This window comes from Jaculus jaculus, chromosome 2, assembly GCF_020740685.1.
Source record: "Jaculus jaculus isolate mJacJac1 chromosome 2, mJacJac1.mat.Y.cur, whole genome shotgun sequence".
NCBI lineage: Eukaryota > Metazoa > Chordata > Mammalia > Rodentia > Dipodidae > Jaculus > Jaculus jaculus.
Window position 1 is genome coordinate 18029397 of NC_059103.1, and position 22241 is coordinate 18051637.

The 22241-nt window shown below is 45.9% G+C and overlaps 1 protein-coding gene across 1 annotated transcript in view; it reads right to left on the reverse strand.

Annotated features, from left to right (window-relative positions):
- Caln1 (calneuron 1) overlaps nt 1-22241 on the reverse strand; it is a 471181-nt gene that overhangs the window by 22698 nt on the left and 426242 nt on the right. The window contains exon 5 of the mRNA XM_045142964.1: nt 2675-2831. Within this exon, the coding sequence (XP_044998899.1) occupies nt 2675-2831 (157 nt within the window). The remainder of the gene's footprint in view (nt 1-2674; nt 2832-22241) is intronic.

Consider the following 22241-nt stretch of genomic DNA (forward strand, 5'->3'; position numbering starts at 1 on the left):
CCGTACCCTTTTCATCTGGATGGGCAGGAGATACCTATCAAGCAGGCCCAGGTGAGCAGGCAGGTCATCCCATGCAGGTGCGTACTTGGTAGCCTGACTGAATGACTGTCCTGGGGACCTTGGATTTGACTGCAAAACTCTTTATGACCTTCCACTGTGCCCAGACAATTTTGTATCTACATATGACTACCATTGCGAATAGATTAGAAAATTAAGACTCAGAGAGATTAAACAACATTCTGAGAGTCACACCGTGTATTAGTGGCTTTCTTTGCCATTATGACAAAATGCCTGACAGAAGCAAAACAATTAATTTTGGCTCATGGTTTCTGAAGGCTCAGTCCATGGTCACTTGGCCCCATGAGCTAGGGAAGAGCATCTTGGCAGCTGGACTGTGCGGTCAGGGGAGCTGCTCACATCACGGCTGACCAGGCAGTAGAGGGTAAGACAGGACATGGCCAGGGATAGTATGGCTCCCAGGACCCGCCCCTGGTGACTTGACTCTTCCTGCTAAGTTTCACCTCCTAAAGTTTCCAGAACCTATCCAGGCCATAACACCCCGTCAGCTGACAGAGCTAGGAACATAACCCACACACCTGAGCCAGAGATCTTCCTTGACATTCGCTTGTCTTATCCACGGTGCCAAAGCACTGACTGGTGCGGAGTAGCTCAGCCTTGTCTTTCACAGAAACTATTTATTCCCCGATTAATGATTATTGCTTTACCTCCCTCCCCACCCCACACGTTGTCAGAATGCCTAGAAGAACCTTTGCAGCTGGTATTCCGTTTAGAGACAACATTGGAGGAGGAGGGGAGGGTGTGTCTTGAGGGGGTCCACGTACACATTCCATATGATTTCATTGGCAAGGAGATAGAGAATGAGGGAAGGAGATGGAGACGTCTCAGCTTCAGGAAAGGACCTTTGGGTGACAAATGAACACGGCAGGGTAGGGCTGTGCCGGGTAATCCTGGGTTCGAGCCCATAACCGCTGTTTGGCTTGGGATAAAAGACTTGCTGAACTTCAATTGCTTCATCTGCAACCCCAGGAGGAAAAGACCTTACATCTCAGAGCCATGCTGAGGGCTCAGGCCAGCATGCAAACAAGTGATCAGAACTTGTCAGACATGTTTGCGATGGTTCATAGTCATTGTTAACCTGACAGAAACTAGAATCGCCTCGGTATGAGCCGCTGGGCGTGCCTGTGAGAGTTTATCTTGCTTAGGTTAACTGAGGTGTGAAGACCCACCTTAACTGTGGTTACACCGATCCACAGGCTGGGATCCTTGAGGATACAGTGATGGGAGCGCCAGGATTCATCTCTCTCTGCTTCCTCCCTGTGGACCGAGTGTGACCAGCTACCCCAAGCTCCTGGTACCATGCATTCCTTACTGGGATGGACTGCAACCTCCAACTATAAGCTGAAATAAACCCTTGCTTTCTTGGGTTGACTTTGGTCCCAATAAGAAAGTAGCTAATAATATGCTGGACGGCACCCTTCTAGCCCTTTTCCTTTGGACTGTGTCCATATCAAACCAGCAGGCAACAAATGAATTTTAGGCAAGCATTCAGATTTAATTTATATTCCCAGACATTGACTAATGTCCCAAGAATGATGACTAAGGATCCAGTAACAGATGGATAGATGATTCAGCCACAAGACCATTAGCTCGGTAGCTGCCAGCAACTGAAACCAAATAATAAGAAACAAAAATTTACCCCAGTGTCACTGATCTCAAAAAGCAGGGTGGGAGTGATAGGGGCATGTCCCCCTCCCATGTCCCCCCCCAGCATGCAGGAAGATGAGGCAAGAGGGCTAAGAGGCCACCAGGAAGCTAGTGGGCCCGCTAGCCTGGTGAACACAGCAGTGAACGGGAGACCCTGCCTCAAACAAGGCGGAAGGCAAGGAGTAACACTCAAGACTTGTTCTCTTGGGCTGGAGAGATAGCCCGGTGGCTAAAGGGACTTGCTTGCAAAGCCTGACAGCCCAGGGCTCAATTCCTCAGCACCCACATAAAGCCAGATGCACAAAGTGGCACATGCATCTGGAGTTCCTTTGCAGTGGCACCAGGCTCTAGCATGCCCATATTCTCTCCCTCTCTCTCTCTCTCTCTCTCTCTTTCTCTCAAATTAATTAAATAAATATTTTTAAAAAGTTGTCCTCTGACCTCCAAATAATACCTATGCACGTGTGTGCACAAGTACACACACACACACACACACACACACACACACACACTCATACACACATACTCACATACCACATAAACACAGCACTGCATAGGCAGATGTGGTAGTGCATGCCTCTGCCCTAGCACTTGGGAGGTCGAGGCAGCAGGATCAGGAGTTCAAAGTCATCCCTGACTACATCCTGAGTCTGTCTGAGGACAGCCTATCTTGAAAGAGAACATCGTGGAGAAAGGAGAGATGGAGAAGAAAGAGGAAGTGAAGAGAAGAAAAAGGAGAAGTGTTTGATGTAAAAATAAACAACAACAAAAGCCAGAGTAAAAGAAACCCACTGTATCTTTCCAAAACGGGCTTATTAATTGAGACCTGGGTTTCCAGGCTTTCGTCCAAGGCTTCTGCCATGGAGACTGTCCACACAGTTTTCACATGGAGACGGAAGTTTATCGCGCCCTGGGAAGACGCCCCATGAGGCGCATTAGGCACACCTACCTCCTTCAAACTCCGTTTGGCAGTTCCCCGAGGTCTCGTTCAGACTCTCCTCCTCATTGATGATGATGTTCTCAATGTCCTTCATGGTCAGGTGATCTCGGAAGGCATGGTACAGGATGTGCTTCAGTTCCTCCAGGGTTATCCTCTGCATGTCAAACTGCGGAGGGAAACGACAGCGAGACGCAGTGAACACACACAGGTGAGAGCTTAGCTCGCGCATGGCCAGCACGCCCTTAAGCTTCTCTCAGGAGAACTCATCCCAGCTTTCCGGGACACCAGATGAGCAATGATCCATCCTGTTCAGACCCAAGAGTATTTGGGCACGTGGAGGGTCTTATTGGGAATACTTAGCTGAGTGGGGTATACAACCCTCTCTGGACTCTACGGGGAAAGGAAAAGCCACTTGCCTGTTGGGTTTGCTGCTCAACTGGCCATCTGCTGCCAACCACATCTCCTGTACTTTACACTGTGCCACACTTTAGAGCATGCATATGTTGTTAAAAAAAAAAAAAAAAAAAAAAACCTCTTCTTTTCCAAGAAACCAATGATTTCCATCTTGCTTATTCCTTCAAACAATGAAGTTTGTTCAAATATATTTTTCTTCAGATGTCTATCTTCCCCACCACAGCTCAGGAAGCATCGTAGAAGACAGGGTAGAAAGACTGTAAGAGCCCCAGGGCGGGTGGGAACAGCCTGGAACACCCTGTTTCCCCTATCGCTGCAGAGACTGACTGAGAACACTTGGTCCCCACAATCTATACCAATAACCCCACCAAAGACCCTCCACAGAATTGGATCAAGGGAGAGGGGGGTATATGTGTGCAATCTTTTTATAAAAAATTAAATTAAAAAATCTTTTTCTATTATTTTCTGCATGTGTATGTGTGTGTGGTCTATATATGTGGGTGGACACATGTGTAGATGCATGTGGAGACCACGGGTTAACATCAGGTATCTGCTTCAGCTACTCTTCATTTTATTCTTTTTTATTTATGAGAGAGAGGGAGAGAGAGAGAGAGAGAGAGAGAGAGAGAGAGAGGGAGGGAGGGAGAATGGGCACGCCAGGGACCTTCAGCCTGCTGTGAATGAACTCCAGATGTGTGCGCCCCCTTGCGTGCATGTGCGACATTGCATGCTTGCATCACTGCGTGTAGTTTATGTGGAACCTGGAGGTTGGAACATGAGTTCTTAGGCTTTGCAGACAAGCACCTTAACCCTTAAGCCATCTCTCCAGCCCCATCTTATTCTTTAATACAGGGTCTCTCTCACTGAACCTGGAGCTGTCTAACTAGCATAGATGAATTAGTCAGAGCACCTTAGAGATCCTCCTGTCACTGTCTCTCTGGAATTGTGGGCACACGCCACCACATCTGGCTTTTACGTGGGTGCCGGAGATTGAACTCAGGTCCTCATGCTTGGATGGCAAGACTTTAATCGCTGAGTCGTCTCCCCAGACGCATGGTTTTAAAAGTTTTCACCATCTCCTAAGAACCAGTGATCCCCATCTTGCTTTGAGTATGTCCTTAAGGGCATGCCTGCTGTGGTTGTGAGATGTGGTTTGTACCTCCAAGGATTCACCTATTGGAGCCTTGGTGCTCAGCGTGCTGGTGTTGCCGGGGGGGGGGGGGGGGGGGTTCTCCAAGAAGTGGGACCTGGTAGAAGGTGGTTAAATCATTGGGGTTTGTTGCCTTTAAAGAATCCCTGTGCTGGAAAGTATGGCACAGCGTAAAGTACATGAAATGAGACTGAAATCAGTGTTCATTTCAGAAACCCTGCTCAAGTCCCTTCTCACAAATGTAAGTTGTTACAGCCCAGCCTGAGCCCCGAGTCATTCTCTGGCTTCCTGTCTCACTGTGTGTTCCCTTCGGCATGCATTCCCTCTACACTGACATCTGCCACAAGGCCATCACCAGAAGCCAACGCCAAACTCTTGCCCCTCAAACTATGAGCTGAAGGAATGTCTTTTCTTTACAAGGTATTTGTGATGGTTACTCTCTGGTTGGCAACTTGAAGGGATCTAGAATCACCATGGTAGTAAATCTCTGGGCATGCGTGTAGGGGATTTGAGTAGACTAGGACCTACCCTGTGGATGACACCATTCAATGGGCCTGGCCTGAATACAAAGGAAAAAGTGAGCCGAGCAACCAGCACTCTACTTTCCTCCCTGCTGATGCGATCCTCTCTCTGTTCCTCCCATGCTTTTCCCACCATGATGAACGGCCCTCCCCCAAGAAAGTAAGCTAAGCTAAATGCTTTCCTTCCTTAAACTTCTTCTGGCCAGATATTTTGTCCAAGCAACAAGAAAGCAACTGAGGACTGGAGGGATGGCTTAGTGATTAAGGCGTTTGCCTGCAAAGCCAGAGGACCCAGGTTCAATTCCCTAGGACCCACATTAGCCAGATGCACAAGGTGCTGCATGTGTCTGGAGTTAGTTTGCAGTGCCTGGAGGCCCTGGTGCATCCATTCTCTCTCTCTCTCCCTCTTTCTGTCAAATAAATAAATTAATATATATATATATATATATATATATATATATATAAAGAGAGAAACCAATATAATAATTTACTACAGCAATGCAAAGTAGATTGACATAGTATCTTCATATGTCTTTCTTATTTTGTTTGTATTTATTTGAGAGAGAGAGAGAAGAAAAGAGTGAAAGAGAGAGAGAGAATAGGCACACTAGGGCCTTCAGCCATTGCAAATGAACTCCAGACATATGTGGCACCTTGTGCACCTGTCTTATATGGGTCCTGGAGTATCAAGTCTGGGTCCTTTGGCTTTGTAGGCAAGTGCCTTAACCACTAAGCGATTTCTCCAGCCTATCTTTGTATATCTTATTCCAATGTCCTTAATCAGATAAAATAGATGTTCACAGCCATGTTCATAAAGAATAGCTGGCAGGGGCTGGAGAGATGGTTTAGCGGTTAAGGTGTTTGCTTGCAAAGCCAAAGGATCCCAGTTTGATTCTCCAGGACCCAAATAAGCCAGATGCACTAAGGGGCGCATGCGTCTGGAGTTTGTTTGCAATGGCTGGAGGGCCTGGTGTGCCCATTCTTTCTCACTCTCTGCCTCTTTCTCTCTCTCAAATAAATTTAAAAAAATATTTAAAAAAAAAAGAATAGCTGGAGGAGAGGTGTAGAATTCTGTTATGTTTTATCTTTCTCCGTGACAGAACTATGTCTCCCCACTCAATTTATGTCACATTTGATCATGTCCATGTTCTTAGGAAATAAAATATGAGTTGAACTCCCATAAGCCATATACATCATGTGACTCGATTGTTATAGGTACAGGTCGCAGGGGACAGAGGCACCTGCTGAGATTTCCAGGTTTTTGTGTCCTGAGACAAAGAGCTGCACCAGGGACACGTGGCAACAAGGTATTATGAATGAAGAGTTCATTAAGAAAGAGGAAGACACTCCTGAGAATGGGAGTGGACTAGGGAGCTGAGAAACGGCACACACTCCAAAGCCCTGGACCAGTAGTCTCCTGGGTCCTCATAGGTCATTTACACAGCGCCTGCCTCTCCCATGCTTTCTTACCTAGTACATCAGAGATAAGGAAGGATGTCCACAGGCCTTCGTCAACTGGCTTCTTTCATATGTTAATCCCGCTGCCTCCCTTGGCATTCTTACTCTGTAAATCAGGGATCTTCTGGTCACTGCAGACAGGACTTCTAAAGGGACTAGGGGACCCTCGTCTCTTCCTCTCCTTCTCTCTGATGTCCTAGACATGGAATGAGTATTTGACTCTCCCCCTCATACGTATTCACAGATTCAAAAATATCTAAGTGCTTCCTGAAATACATTAACTCTTATGAAAAGGTTTTGCATCATGGAACCTATGTTTGTTTCCTGTCTGTGTGAATTCTGTTTTGTTTGTCCCTCTTTTGATTTGTAAACCTTTTGTGTTATATGTTAGAGGCATGCCTCTTAGAAGGGAATAGACTTATGTGTTTAAAAAAAAAAAAAAAAAGACCTCAGATTTGGGGAGGTGGCTCAGTGCCTAACGTCCTTGACTAGCGTGCAGAAAGCTCTGGTTTCCATCCTCAGCACAGCATTAAACTGAGGGTTTTGGTGCACATACGTAATCCCAGCACTGGGGAGATAAAAGTAGAAGGGTCAAGAGTTCAAGGTCACATAGTTTGTTCCAGGTCAGTCTGGGTTACATGAGATCCACCTGAAAAAATAATAATTCAGATTTGAGAGTCTTTGCTTTCCAGCAGTGGAAACTAATTCCATTTTCACGTTATTGTAGGATATTTTGGTTCTATTTTATTATTTTATTTCCTGATTCTCAGTGTTTATGAACCTGATCTTTTCCTCTGTCTTTTGTATGAAGTGTTTATGACTGTCCTTGTTTCAATTAAAGTGGGGGATAACTTTCCATTTATCAGACTTAGACTGTCATTCTTATTTTTTAATATTGTATTGTTTTTAAAAATTTATTTTTTGAGAGGGAGGGAGGGAGGGAGACAAAGGGGTAGAGGGAGAGAGAATGAGAATAAATGGGCCACCAGGGCCTCCAGCCACGAACTACAAACTCACGCCCCATCCTGTGCATCTGACTTGCATGGGCCCTAGGGAATTGAACCTGGGTCCTTTTGTTTGCAGGCAAGTGACTTAACCACTAAGCCATCTCTCCCTCTCCCATCATTTCTTAAGTTATCAAATTCAGAAAAGTAAAAGTGCATCATCTCTACTCTCTTATGTGATTAAAAAAAAAGTTAGCTACTTCTCATTTTCCCAACTCTTACCCACAACTTCTCAGTCATTGTGAATTTAATTTGAGATGTAGTGTGACACATTTTCCACTCATTGTGACTTTTACCAGAACAGCATTTAGCTTTTGCATTTAATCTCATCACACAGTTCATAACTACTGTTGCTACTTCATTATAGTTAATTGACTTCAATCCTCATGTCCAATTTTCTAGGACTGTCCTATCTCTGAGAGCCTAATTATCATGCTGTTATCTGCTAGGGAGATACGTTTAAAAAAATAGTTGATGATGGAGCATTTGTGCTTATTATGTTTTCTGAGCTCTTATAATTAAAAAAAAAAAAAATTTAACAGTTCTCTCCCTCTACGCTCCCATGGTCTCTCCCCTGGTTTGGTATAAAATTCTAAAACTCTACAAACATCCCTTTGGAAACTGGGCTAGTGTATGAGTTACTTTTCTTGTTGCTGAGACAAAACACCTGACAAAAGCAACTTAAGCAAGGAAATGTTTGTTTGGGCTTACAGTTTGAGGGCACACAGTCCATCATGGCGGGGAAGGCATGGAGGCCGGGGTGTGAGGCAGCTGCCGTCAGGAAGCAGAGAGAGAGGGTGAATGCTGGTGTTCAACCAACTTTTTCCTTTTATTCAATCTGGGACCCCAGTCCATGGAATAGTGCCACCCTTAGGGTGGGTCTTCCCACTGTAATTAACCCAATCCAGAAACTTCCTCACAGAGTTGCTCAAAGACTTGTTTCCATGGTTATTCTAAATCCTGTCAAGTTGACAATAAGAGATTAAACCCCAGAGCCAACATCCCTAGTTCCTTCTCTTTTTTGCCATGCAGGAGGAGCTAAGAGATTGGTGGGTGGGCCCAGTTTCTCTCTGAAGATCATGCATCATTAGTAGGAATATTTCTCTACCTCTGAGACTAAAAGGTGTTCCATGTACTATATTGAGGCATATATTTTTGCACTAATCTTGGCTGGAGTTTAGTGAGGACTTTTAGTTTTCATACCACCATTGTGTTCCCCACTGTTCCTAGAGATGATGTTGACTCCTGTTCTCTTGTTGGAGAACCCTATTCCCTTAGTCTCTCCCCTGGAACATAAAATTATTCTTAATGTCTATTCTTTGCTTCTGTATTTTTTGAATACAATAATTTTCAGGTTATAGTTTTAGATTTTATACAATCATTTTTCCCCCCGCATGGTTAATTCTGCTTCTTATTATCTCCATTGAAGATTTTAATTCTGTGATTTCATTTTGGTGCCTTGCATTCTCTTGTTATTTTAGCCCATTCCTTTCAATCCCCAGAGTGTTATGGTTTGCTCTCATGTTTTCTTTAGTATTTATTTATTTATCTTCAGAAAGAGAGAGAGAAGGAGAGAGAGAAAATGGGTACATTAGGGCCTCTAGCCTCTGCAAACAAACTCTAGAGGCATGTCCCACATTGTACATCTGGCTTTATGTGGGTATTGGGGAAAGGAACTGTGGCCATATGGCTTTGCAGGCAAGTACCTTAACTTCTGGGTTATCTCTTTCAGTCCTCATGTTTTCTTTTTAAAACTTTATTTTTATTTATTTTAAAACTTTTTTGTTGTTTATTTTTATTTATTTATTTGAGAACAACAGACACAGAGAGAAAGAGGCAGAGAGGAAGAGAGAGAATGGGTGTGCCAGGGCCTCCAGCCACTGCTAACGAACTCCAGACGCGTGCGCCCCCTTGTGCATCTGGCTAACGTGGATCCTGGGGAATCAAACCTTGAACCGGGGTCCTTAGGCTTCACAGGCAAGCGCTTAACCGCTAAGCCATCTCTCCAGCCCATTTATATTTATATTTATTTTTTTCTTCTAATAGATCCAAATCATCATGCATCACTTTTTTTTGCATGCGTATGTGTGTGATGTACATGTATTCACGTATGCGTGTGCGCATATATGGAGGCCAGAGGGTAATGCCACATGTCTTCCTCAATTGCCCTCCACCTTATTTACTGAGGTGGGGCCTCTCATTTGAACCCAGAGCTCACCACTTCTATTAGTCTAGCTAACCAGCTTCCCCCAGAGACTCCACATCTCTGCTTCCTGTGCACTGGATTACAGGCAGGGGCTGCTCCACGTGCACACACAGCTCTTGTGTGAGTGGGGAGAATCCCAGCTCTAGTCTTCATGGCAAGTGCTTTACTTATGAGCCATCTCTTCAGTCTCCATTCTGCATCCTTTAAAATAGGAAGGAGGGGGCTGGAGAGATGGCTTAGCGGTTAAGCGCTTGCCTGTGAAGCCTAAGGACCCCGGTTCAAGGCCCGGTTCCCCAGGTCCCACGTTGGCCAGATGCACAAGGGGGCGCACGCGTCTGGAGTTCGTTTGCAGTGACTGGAGGCCCTGGCGCACCCATTCTTTCTCTCTCCCTCTATTTGTCTTTCTCTCTGTGTCTGTTGCTCTCAAATCAATAAATAAATTAAATTAAATTAAATAGGAAGGAGGGTCTTTTACCATTTCCCCTTCATCCAGTTTTCTGAGGCAAGTGCCTCTTCTATAGGCGCTACCCTCTTTCCTTAGGATATACTGAGTTTGTCTTTTCTTTGTGCACGCATATGTGTGTGTGTGTGGTGTGCATGCATGTTGGTATACGTATGTGTGAACGTGTGTGTGTGTGTGTTTAGGGTAGAGGCTAACACAGGAGAGAGGGGTCTTCCTTAATCACTCGCCACCTTATGTTTTCTCAGTGACAAGGTTTCTCACTGAATCTGATGAGGCTAGACTAGTTGGCCAGCAAGGCCCAAGGATCCTCTTGTCATTGCCTTCCCAGTGCTGGGATTATTTTATTATTTATTTCATTAGTGTTATAGTGAGGTGTGCTCACCATGCTCTGCTTTTTCTTTCTCTCTCTCTTTTTTTAAAAGAGCAACTTTAAAAATTAAATTTATCTTTATTTATTTATTTGAGAGAGAGACATAGAGGAAAGAGGCAGACAGAAAGAGTGAGTATGGATACGCCAGAGACTCTTACCACGGCAAATGAATTCCAGATGCAAGCACTACATTGTGCATCTGGCTTTACATGGGTAGTGGGGAGTTGAACCTGGGCCATGAGGCTGTACAAGGAAACACCTTTAATTTCTGAGCCATCTCTCCAGCTCCACAGAACCCTGCTTTTTAATTGTGAGGTCAGAGTATCTAACTCGGGCTCTTCATGCTCGTAGGCAAGCACTTTACCCACTGGGCCATATCCTTAGACCATTTGAGTTTTAATCAATCCAACGCTAGAGCTGCTGCCTCTGTTTTGGAGGCAACCATCCAAACACACGCCTGGCGATAAGCGAGAGTGGGTGGACCATTCCCATGCCCTGGGCTGTCCATCTGCAGACGAGTCTCTGCGCCTGAGGACCAGCAGCTTAGTTTCTATGTGCCCAGCTTGTGCCTACTCTGGGTAGACCTAGGCTGCTTCCTTGCTCAGTGCAATGACCTCTTGGAAGGTTGCTGTTTGACCTTGATTTGTTTAGCAGGATGTTTCCCACATTCTCAAGTGAGACATGGAATTTTTCTAGACCCCAAGTCTACTGGTTTGGAGATCCTGTGGGGGTGGGTCTGAACAGCCCGGATTCTGATACTTGTTCAACTGTATTATAAGAAGGACAGGTACAGACAGAGGGGTTGATGTACCACTCAGGATGGGTAGCTCCTGTGAGTCTGAAGCAAAGAAACTCTTTTTCTCAGAAGCTCTGTGTCTTCTTCTGGGCAGTTACTATGTCCAAGACATGGGTGGAGGGGCACACAGTTGGGGTAAAAATCTTGCCTTTTGGGGATAATGTTTCCTAGTTTATACTCAGAGGCACGTGGTCTCAAGTACAAGCTGGTATCTCCTGGTCCCCTTCCACCTATTCAGAGGCAACTTTTGGGGGGACAATATTGCTGTCCTGATCTTCCTGACACTTGCTGCCAACACTCTCTCATTGCTCTTCTCCCTGAAAGCATTTATTTATTTAGTTGGTCTGTCATGTTTTTTGAGACAAAGTCTCATACTGCAGCCAAGGCTGGCCTTGAACTCTTGGCAATCCACCTGCTTCCGTCTCCCAGGTGCTGGTATTATAGGCTCTAATCACCATACCCAGCTTGCAAATTTGGTTTTTGTTTGTTTGTTTTGGGTTTGTGAGTGGACACGTATGTGTATATGCTTGTGTGTGGAAGCTATTATCTTCCTCAATTGCTGTCCACCTTATTGTTTGAGACAGAGTCTCTGAATAAATATAGAGCTCCCAATTTGGCTAGGCCAGCTAGCCAGTGAACCTGTCTCTACCTCCCGGGTGCTGGGACTGTATGCTGGCTTTTTACATGGGTGCCAGAGATCTGAACTCGGGTCCTTATGCTTACAAGGTAAGCACTTTATCCACTGAGCCATCTCTCCAGCCCTGCAAATTATTTTTGTGTTTCTGTGTCGGCCTCTGCCAATAGATAATAAGCTATTGTAAGATGTGCAATGCATCTTACTAGCTGGCCAGCGCCCAGTGCATGATGTACTACAAATATTTGTTGAATGAATAAACACGGTCCTCATCTCTCTCAAATCTGTCAGAAGGCCATGAGGATTACTGGGTGCAAGAAGATGCCAGGGTTCAGACTCACAGTGGAAGAGCAGAGAAATCGAACCTGGTTTGCCCCTCCGCTGTGACAGGAGCCTCAGGGGGCCCTGAGTCCCCAGTGAAGTCCTGAATTCACCACAAGATGAAAAGCCTGGCTGCTAAAAGAACCGAGCTGAAGGTTTGCTTCAGGCTGCTCTGTGAGGTCTCCCGCACCATGCTCCATCCCCTGCTGACTCCTGTGGAGACCAGCACAATGGGGGACCACATCTACCCTGACCAGATTTTAGGTAAATCCTTCCCTGGGTTCACTTTTCACAGAAGGTGTGGAATTCACTTGAGGACATAATTCTTTCACCTTGGGGGGTGAGAGGAAGATAGGCATATGCATTCTGGAATGTTTCACATAGCCATTCTTTCTACCAACAAAAGGCCCGATCCTATGGAAAGAAGTGCCTGGAAGTTCGACCGAGGCAGAAGTTCTCAACTTGAAAGCAGCACTTGTTTGAATTCACAAAATCGTAACCTCGCAGGCTGGGGTATGCACACAGGACTTGGAGCAGCCCCAGTCTACCCCAGATGGTCGAGTGATTCCATAGTTCTATCCTGAGATAGTATAAAAAGATAGCCATTGTGAAAGTGTGCTCCAGGCACCAAGCAAGGTCATTGCATCCACATAATTTCTTTCAACATTTTTTCCTTCCGTTGCTGTGGGGGAATTTTTCCCTCAGCTGGCTCAGGCCAGGAAGACCCTCCAGTCCTTGCTCCCCGCATGGGTTCTTTCTCCCCTCCAGCTCCCCACATGGCAGGAGCTCCTTGAACTTTCTTTTCTCTTTTCTTTCCAAACTTTATTTTTCCCCTCAGGCCCCTCCACGTGGGATCTCTAGCCATGTGAGTGCCTTTCCTTGGCTCTACTTCCCTCAGTAAATATAATAATGTAATAATTATTTGTTCCAGTCTTCTTTTTTTATTCAATTCTTTGATTAAAATTAGAAACAAACCTAGGGCTTGGGGTTCAAGGACTTTCCTGGACCCCTAACACCCTGTTACAGTTCCCCATCACAGCCCTGTTTAGATGTGAAGTATAGAAAACGTCAGAACACCCAAAGAAGCTTCGAAAAGCCTTCCTGGCTCCAAGATGTGCCCAACATGGAACATCAAACAGTTCAGCCTGAAATGCAGGGACCTCACAAGACTCCCATGGTTAGCGACGTTCCTTGTTGCTGGTATTAAATCCTGAAAAGTCACAACTTAAGGAAGAAAAAGTTATTTTTTCATGTCTATGTGCATGCTTGTGTATATGTGTGTGCATGATCATATGTATGTGTGTGCATATACACGTGTGTGTGTGGAGGCCAGAGGACCATGTCAGCTGTCATTCCTCAGGTGCCATCTACCGTTTTTGGAATAGGGACTTGCGTTGGCCAGCAAGCCCCAGGGATGTGTATATGCGTGTGTGTCTCCTGTCTCTACCTTCCCAGTACTGGGATTATAGATGCAAGTCACCATACCCAGCTTTGTTTTTTTACATGGGTCCTGGAGATTGAACTCAAGTCCTCTTGCTTGTGAGGCAGGAACTTTATCCATGGAACCATCCTCTCTGCCTCAGAAAGGGTTTTTTTGTTGTTGTTGTTGTTTTTGTTGTTGTTGTTGTTCACAGTTTAAGAAGGATTCAGTCCATAATGGCAGAGAAGGCGTAGTGGAAGGACTGTAAGGAAACTGGGCATATTGCACCCAAAGTCAGGAAGCAGAGAAAAGAGCTGAATCAGATCAGGCTGCCTAACCTGTAGATTGGAACCTACTGACCCACTTCTTCCAGCAAGGCTCCCCTTCCTAAAGGTTCCACCACCTTTGCAGACAGCGCCATCCGCTTGGAGCCAAGTGTTCAAAACACATGAGCTTGTGAGGGACTATTCACATTCCAACCACAACACCCCCTCACTGCTAAGGACAAAGGCAGATAGGTGCCCGTTGAATGAGGCTGGGTGGCTGAATGAGTCGGGACAGGTGAAGGAAGGTTGGTACAAAGAACATTAAAAATTCAAAGCAGAGCTGGGTGTGGTGGCGCACACCTTTAATCCCAGCACTCTGGAGGCAGAGGTAGGAGGATCACCATGAGTCTGAGGCCTCCCTGAGACTACATAGTAAATTCCAGGTCAGCCTGGGCTAGAATGAGGCCCTACCACAAAAACCAAGACAAAACAAAACAAAAAACTCAAAGCAGGAAGCCAGCAAGCAAACAAAGCCAGTGGCTTCCAGTCCATGGATGGAGTCCTTCTGGACCCTGTGTGTCTTTTCCTCACCTATTGTCAGGGGCCACAAGGTTAGGGAGACTGGGGGCGTGCTGTGTCCTTTACTCCAGCAGGATATCAAGCTCAGGTGAGCTGAACTAGATGGAGCTGTAACAGCTCACGATTTGGCCTCTGCAGGCTCCCCCTGGAATGCAGCAAGGGCTCAAGAAAAGATGAAAACCCGCAGTCACCCCAAAACGAAGATTGAGCATCTATTGACTGACACAGTCCGGAAGAAATCTACTAGCTACAATCCGAGGCTGCAGACTCTGAATCCTGAAGCCGACCTTCAAAGGCCTTGCCCTCCAGAGCACATGGAGGAAAGCAAGTAGGTGATTCCACCAGTCCGTACCAACAACCCCACAGAGGACCCTGGCCCAGGGTTCATTTTGGCAGGGGGCCAGCCACAGGACCTCTGGATCAGCAACGATCATTCCGTTCCTATTCTATCAATATGCCACTGTTGGAGCCTCTGGACAATCTGAAGCAATTTTGTGGTCCCCTCCCTTGGCTTGTAGTTTGAATATGAAATGTCTGTCCTTCATCTGTTCACATGTATGAACACTCGATCCCCAGAAGGTGGCGCTGTTTGAGAAGGTTGTGGAACCTTTAGGAGGTTTAGTCTCTGCTTCCTGATTGTGGATGTGGTCTGACCAGTTGCCTCATATTGCGTTCCCATGTCTTTCCCACCATGATACACTACCCCCTGCAACTATAAGCTGCAATTAAGCCATGCCTTCACTAAGCTGCTGTTTGTCATAGGAATTAAAAAATAACTGGGCTGGAGAGATGGGTTAGGGGTTAGGGCGCTTGCCTGCGAAGCCTAAGGACCCATGTTCTACTTTCCAGATCCCACATTAGCCAGACACACAAAAGTGAGGCAGATGCAAGGTTTCACATGCCCACTAGGTGGCACAAGCATCTGGAGTGCGATTGAAGAGGCTGAGGCCCTGGCACACCAATTCTCTCTCTCTCTCTCTAAAATAAAATACATTTTCTTTAAAAAAGAAAGTAACTCACATTTGCTCTTGTTGCCTGTCATGGCCAGAGTCACCATAGTGCCCAGAAACTCAGAGTTCTTACAAAACGTGGCACTGAATGCAAGCCACTTTGTTCATCATGAGTCGTCAGGGAGGGTGCTGGCCTTCCACATCCTTGAGGAGGTGCAGCGTCCTGCAGGTACTGACATGCAGTATAGCCAGAGCCCAGGGTCGCTCAGTCAATCCATGGTATCCATGACTGACTACAGGACTGCTTTACATTGCGTTACACATTATAGGTAATCTAGAGTTGATTTACTGAAAATGGGAGGGAGCTGGTCATGTTGGCACGTGCCTGTAATCCCAGCATTTGAGAGGCTGAGGGGAGAGAATTATAACATGTTCAAGGCTAGCCTAGGCTACGTAGTGAGTTCCGGACCTGCCTGGGCTCCAGAGTAAGGCTCTTTCTCACAGAATTAATTAAAGGAACCGGGACCGCAGCTTAGTGCATCAGGTGCTTATCATGCCGACATAAGGACTTGAGTTCAGATACCCAGCGCCCATGTAAGTGCCAGGAGTGGTGGTGCAAGTTCATAATCCCAGCACAGGGGAGACAGAGACAGGAGGACCCTTGGGGCTCTCTGGTCAGCCAGTCTAGCTAACTCAGTGAACTCTCAAGTTCAGCAAGAGACCCTGTCTCAAAGAATTAAGAGGAGAGACACTGAGGAAGACACCAATGTGGGTGTTGGGCCTTCGTACCCGTGGTTACCAGCGTACACGAGTGCACAAATGTACACGTGTACCACACACACAAGTAAATTTTTTCTTTAAATACATGGGACGATATGTGTAGGTTACACACAAATACGCACCATTTCTATAAGGGGCTTAAGTAGCTGTGGATTTTGGTCTAGGAACAAGTCCCCTGAAACCTGGACAGGTGACCTTATTTTAGAACAATCTAAATGCTGTGTGCTGCTGTGGGCACTCATGGGCATGAGAAACAGAGAATCTGCTATAAAGCTTTTGGTATGGCCGGAGGGACAGAAACATACAAATAAACACCTAAAATGGCTGGGTGTGGTGGTTCATGCGTGTAATCCAGGCACTTGCTATGAGTTTCAGATCAGTCTGGAATACAGAAAAAGATTTTGTGGTAACCATTCACTTCCCCCAGAGAAGAAGCATTAAAATGGAACTTTGGGGCTAGAGAGATGGATTAGTGGTTAAGCTCTTGCCTGTGAAGCCCAAGGATCCTGGTTCAAGGCTTGATTCCCCAGTTCCCATGTAAGCCAGATGCACAAGGTGGCGCATGTGTCTGGAATTTGTCTGCAGTGGCTGGAGGTCCTGATGCGCCCATTCTCTCTCTCTCTTTCTCTCTCTCTCTGCTGCTCTTAAATAAATAAAATATGGAGCTTCAGTTGGGGAGCTATGGGGCAGAAGAAGGCTACTAACTGGCCCTCCTTGGATATTTGGGGGAACTGATTCAGGCTTAGGCTACATGGAGGAGTTGGCTTGGTGTTCTGAATGTTGAGGCCAGAGTGGAATGAGGGAGCATGTCCTGACCATGAAGATGCACTGCTGTATGAGTAAGAGAATGTGCCTCCTTTGAAAATGCATTGGAGGGCTGGGGAGATGGCCTAGCGGTTAAGCGTTTGCCTGTGAAGCCTAAGGACCCCGGTTTGAGGCTCGGCTCCCCAGGTCCCACGTTAGCCAGACGCACAAGGGGGCGCACGCGTCTGGAGTTCGTTTGCAGAGGCTGGAAGCCCTGGCGCGCCCATTCTCTCTCTCTCCCTCTACCTGTCTTTCTCTCTGTGTCTGTCGCCCTCAAATAAATAAATATAAATAAATAAATGTAAATAAGAAAATGCATTGGAGTGCACTGACTTGGGTAAAATTATAGGTATGGCTCTGGAGGATAGATCACAGAAGAGGTTTGTTAGCAGGCCTCCGCACCCAATTTCAGCTGCCATCGTGATGGGAGTCTTCAGCCACTGTTGATGACTTCCTAGTGTGCCGCCCTTTACACTAGCACAATCTGTTCTACTGGAGGGCACCAAATTGAGAGCACTGTAGATAACTAACAGTTTCTGCCTTTCTAGACCCGAGTGTGGTGGCTGGCGGCATCACTGACCCACAGCTATCCACATCCCAATCCCTGGAACGTGGAAACATATGACGTTGCCTGGTGAGAAGGACTTCTCAAGTATGTCAAAGTGTGTTAGTTAAGGACCTTGCTATCATTTGAACAGGAAATGTCCCCCATAGACTTATGTTTTCAGTTCTTTTTCTCCAGTGGGTGGGGCTATTTTGGGAGGCTGTGGAATCTTCCACAGGTGTGTTGTGTATAAGTTCTTATTAGGCCGCGTAGCTTGAAAAAAAAAGAAAAAGCCTATGATCTTGATTCCTGTTCCTGTTCAGACAGTAACCCATATTGGAGTTAGTTAGTAACCATGGACAGACACTTCTGAAACCATAAGCCTAAATCTTCCCTCCTTTAAGTTGATTTTCTTGAAAACTATGATACTTCTCTTCCTACATCAACCCCTGTGAAAAGTTGGGGTGATGTCATTTACACATATCAATCTTACGCATATGATGAGGTGGGTACAATTCTCATGTGTGCGTGTGTGTGAAGGTCAGGGGTCATCCTCATTCACGCTCTACCTTATTCTGCAAGGCACGGTCCCACTGAGCCTGGAGCTCACTGACTCAGCTACATTAGCTGGCCGGTGAGTCTATGGATTCGCCATTTCCGCCTCCCCAGCGCTTTGGTTACCGACCTGCACCATCACACCTGGCATTTCCATGGGTTCTGGGGATCCAAACTCAGGTTCTCTGTGTAGTAGCACTTAATCCACTGGGCCTTCTCCCTAGCCCTGACCTCTTTTTTTCTAGAAGGTACAGATGGTTCTTTTGTTGTTGTTTTGAAACGAGGTCTCACTAGGTAGCTCAGGTTGACCGTGAACTCACAATCCTGCCTGAGTTGCTCAAGTTATGAAATTACAGGCATGCACCACTGTGTCTGAAAGAAAGGCATTTTCTTGTTCTTTGTACATTTTGTTGCTCTGACATTTTGTTGTATTATGGCGCGTGCATGAACAGTTAAAGGGGAATCAAAGCCACTCACAGAGGCAAGAAAGAAAAACAAAACAAAACAAAAAAAACAACAACCTGATTTGTCTGCGTGTAGAGGGAGTATTTGCAGAACACAGCTTTTGTATATGTGTGGGATAGCAACATGTTCATTTATATTTTAGGTATGCTTATTATTATTATTATTATTACAGCTCCATTCTTGATTACGTGCTTACTCTGTGGTTAAAAAAGGTATCATGGGGGCTGGAGATATGGCTTAGCAGTTAAGGTAGTTGCCTGTGAAGCCTAATGACTCAGGTTCAATTCCCCAGGACCCACATGAGCCAGATGCACAAGGTGGCGCATGTGCCTGGAGTTTGTCTGCAGTGGCTGGAGGCCCTTGCATACCCATTCTCTCTCTTTATCTCTCTATCAAATAAATAAATAAAACATTTTAGAAGTTATTATAGGGCTGGAGAGATGGCGCAGCAGTTAAAGACATTTGCTTTGCAAAGCCTGATTGGCTTCAGTTCAATTCCTGAGCTGCCCATGTAAAGCTGGATGGTCATTCATTTGCAGTGGCAAGACACACACACACACACACACACACACACACACACTGGAAATAAATAAAATAAAAATTTTTAATTATCATGAGGTTGGGGGAATGGCTCAGTTAATAAAGTGCTTGCAAGCATGAAGACTGGAGTGTGACCCCCAGAATGTATATTTTAAAAGGGGGGCATGGTAGACTGTGTTTGTCATCCCAACAGTGGAGAAGCAGACAGGTGAACCTCTAGGGCTCCCTGGCCAGCAAGTCTAACCTAATTGGTGAGCTCCAGACCAGTAAGACACGGTGTCTTAAAAAAAAAAAAATAAACAATGTTGTCAGGGCGTGGTGGCGCACGCCTTTAATCCCAGCACTCGGGAGGCAGAGGTAGGAGGATCACTGTGAGTTCGAGGCTACCCTGAGACTACATAGTCAATTCCAGGTCAGCCTGGGCTAGAGTGAGACCTTGCCTCAAAACAACAACAACAACAACAAAAACTAAATAAAGTAGACAATGTGCCTGAAGAATGATGCCAAAGATTGTCCTCTGGCCCCCACATATATGCACACACACGCATGCACACACATGTATATACTGCATAATCTGCGTGTGCGCACACAAACACACACAAATACACATATGAGCATGCACACATACACACAAATTGCCTTGCATACAAATTTCTTCTTGCAGTGGTTCACTGCAAATTATGAAACGCAGAAGCCTGTTACAGTCAAGCTCAGCTCCTGGCGGAGGAAGAACTCTCCAGGTAGCTGGGGAAGGAGCTTGAGAATGAACCGTCTTTGTCTTTTGTCCTTGCCTTGAGAATGTCTGTCGGGGTTAATACAACCGAGTGTTAAATGCTGGAAGAGATGAAGAGGACTTGCAGGTGGGCTTGAGGTGCCAAACCAGAGGATGGACAGGACTCGGAGACAAACAGCAGAGCAGGTCTTTTTTTTTTTTTTAAATTTTTATTTATTTATTTATTTGAGAGCGACAGACACAGAGAGAAAGACAGATAGAGGGAGAGAGAGAGAATGGGCGCGCCAGGGCTTCCAGCCTCTGCAAACGAACTCCAGACGCGTGCGCCCCCTTGTGCATCTGGCTAACGTGGGACCTGGGGAACCGAGCCTCGAACCGGGGTCCTTAGGCTTCACAGGCAAGCGCTTAACCGCTAAGCCATCTCTCCAGCCCCAGAGCAGGTCTTGACAGGCTTCAGCTGTCCCCCTTCTTCTAGGAAGCCCCTCTCTTGTCTTGCAAGTGGACACTGGCCCCCGGCCCCCACGCCTGCACTCCCAGTCACTGAGACAAAGAAGGATATGGCCAGTCATTTTAAAGATGCACTTACTGGGCCTGGAGACATGGCTTGGTGGTTAAAGGCTCTTGCTTGCAAAGCTTGGCAGCCTGGGTTTGTATCGCCAGTACTGACATAAAGCCTGATGCATAAAGTGGCATATGCACCTGGAGTTTGCAGTGGCAGGAGGCCCAGGCGTGCCCATTCTCTTTCTACTCGCAGATAAATATATATATCTTTTAAAATGATAAACTTATTTCTTCAGCCAGAAAGCCTTACAAACCTGAAGACAAGGTAACTCATTGGCAGTCCACTTCCTGGGACCCCTCTGTGTTACAGAGACCTTGTTTCAAAAAATAAGGTGGTAAGCCAGGCATGGTGGCACACGCCTGTAATCCCAGCACTTGGGAGGCAGAAGTAGGAGGATTGCCATGAATTCAAGGCCACCCTGAGACTACAGAGTGAATTCCAGGTAAGCTTGGGCTAGAGTGGGACAGTACCTTGAAAAAATAAATAAATAAATAAAATAAGGTGGGGAAATGGCTCGGCAGTTAAAGACCGCTGTTTACAAGCCTACTAGCCTAAGTTCAATCCTTAGCACCCATGTAAAGCCAGTCACATGTCAGTAATCCCAACATGCCTTCAGCAAGGGGAGGTAGAGCCATGAGAATCCCGAAGCTCATAAACAGCATTGATAAGAGGAGCCCTTTCCAAAAAGAAAGTGCAGGTTGTCCTCTGACCTCCACATGCACTCTGTGGCACATGCAGGCCATGGCACATGCATGCCCATATACACACCATCATGCACATACACATAAATACACACATAATAATAGTAACAAAATAGTGTATAGTGTGGTTGAGGAAGACTTCCAACATCAATTTCTGATCTCCACATGCACACACATACACTCACACACGTGACATGCATATACACATATATGCTTATCATACACATAGACAAAATATCAGAGAAGAAGAGCAAAATAATAAGAGAATTTCAGCCCTTGGGAGGCAGAGGTAGGAGGATCACCGTGAGTTCAAGGCCACCCCAAGACTACATAGTGAATTCCAGATCAGCCTGGCCTAGAGAGAGATCCTACCTCAAAAAGACAAAAAGGAGGGACTGGAGAGATGGCTTAGCAGCTAAGGCACTTTCCTGCAAAGCCAAAGGACCCGGTTTGATTCCCTAGTACCCACATAAGTCAGATGCACAAGGGGACACATGAATGTATAGTTCATATGCAGCAGCTGGCATGCCCATTCATTCTCTCTGTCTCTCTCTCTCCCTCAAATAAATAAAATAATTTTTAAAAATGTTTAAAAGAGAATAGTAATGTGAATGTCTGTCATATTCACCCCATGGAGATTTTTCAGTGTGCAAGAGAAATGAGAAACTGTCTTGGACCAAAATGCCATGTAATGAAAACATAGGTTGTATTTTTGATAGATGTGTCAATGATGGGATGATACAGTCCATTTCCTTAATTAGAGTAATAGTGTCCATTCCATTTCAGCTGTGGGAGGCTGAAGGACAACAATGAAACTTAAGCTCCTCAGGGTGAAAACTACCTGCTTTTCCCTTCTTTCAAGAATGTCATTCATGCTTCCAGGCTTCTCCTGACAGCTTCCATTGGCATTCCACCAAGAAGCAGCGTGAAAACTCACTTCTTGTCTCATTCTGGAGCGATCCTTCCCCACCCCAATGTCCTGTTTCTTTTTTTCTTCTTTAAAATTTTTAGTTATTTATTAGAGAGAGGCAGATCTCTCCCTCTCTCTCTCTCTCTCTCTCTCTCTCTCTATCCATCCAGAGAGAGAATAAGCATACCAGTGCCTCCAGCTACTGCAAACAAACCCCAGATGCATGAGCAACACCTTCTGCATCTGGCTTTACATGGGTACTGGGGACTCAATCCCAGGTGTTGCAGTCCGGTTCGCATTGCTGGTAGAAATCACCCAACCAAGAGCAGCTTCTGGGAAAAAGAGGTTTATTTTGGCTTACAGGCTCGAGGGGAAGCTTCACGATGGCAGGGGAAAACGATGGCATGAGCAGAGGGTGGACATCACCCCC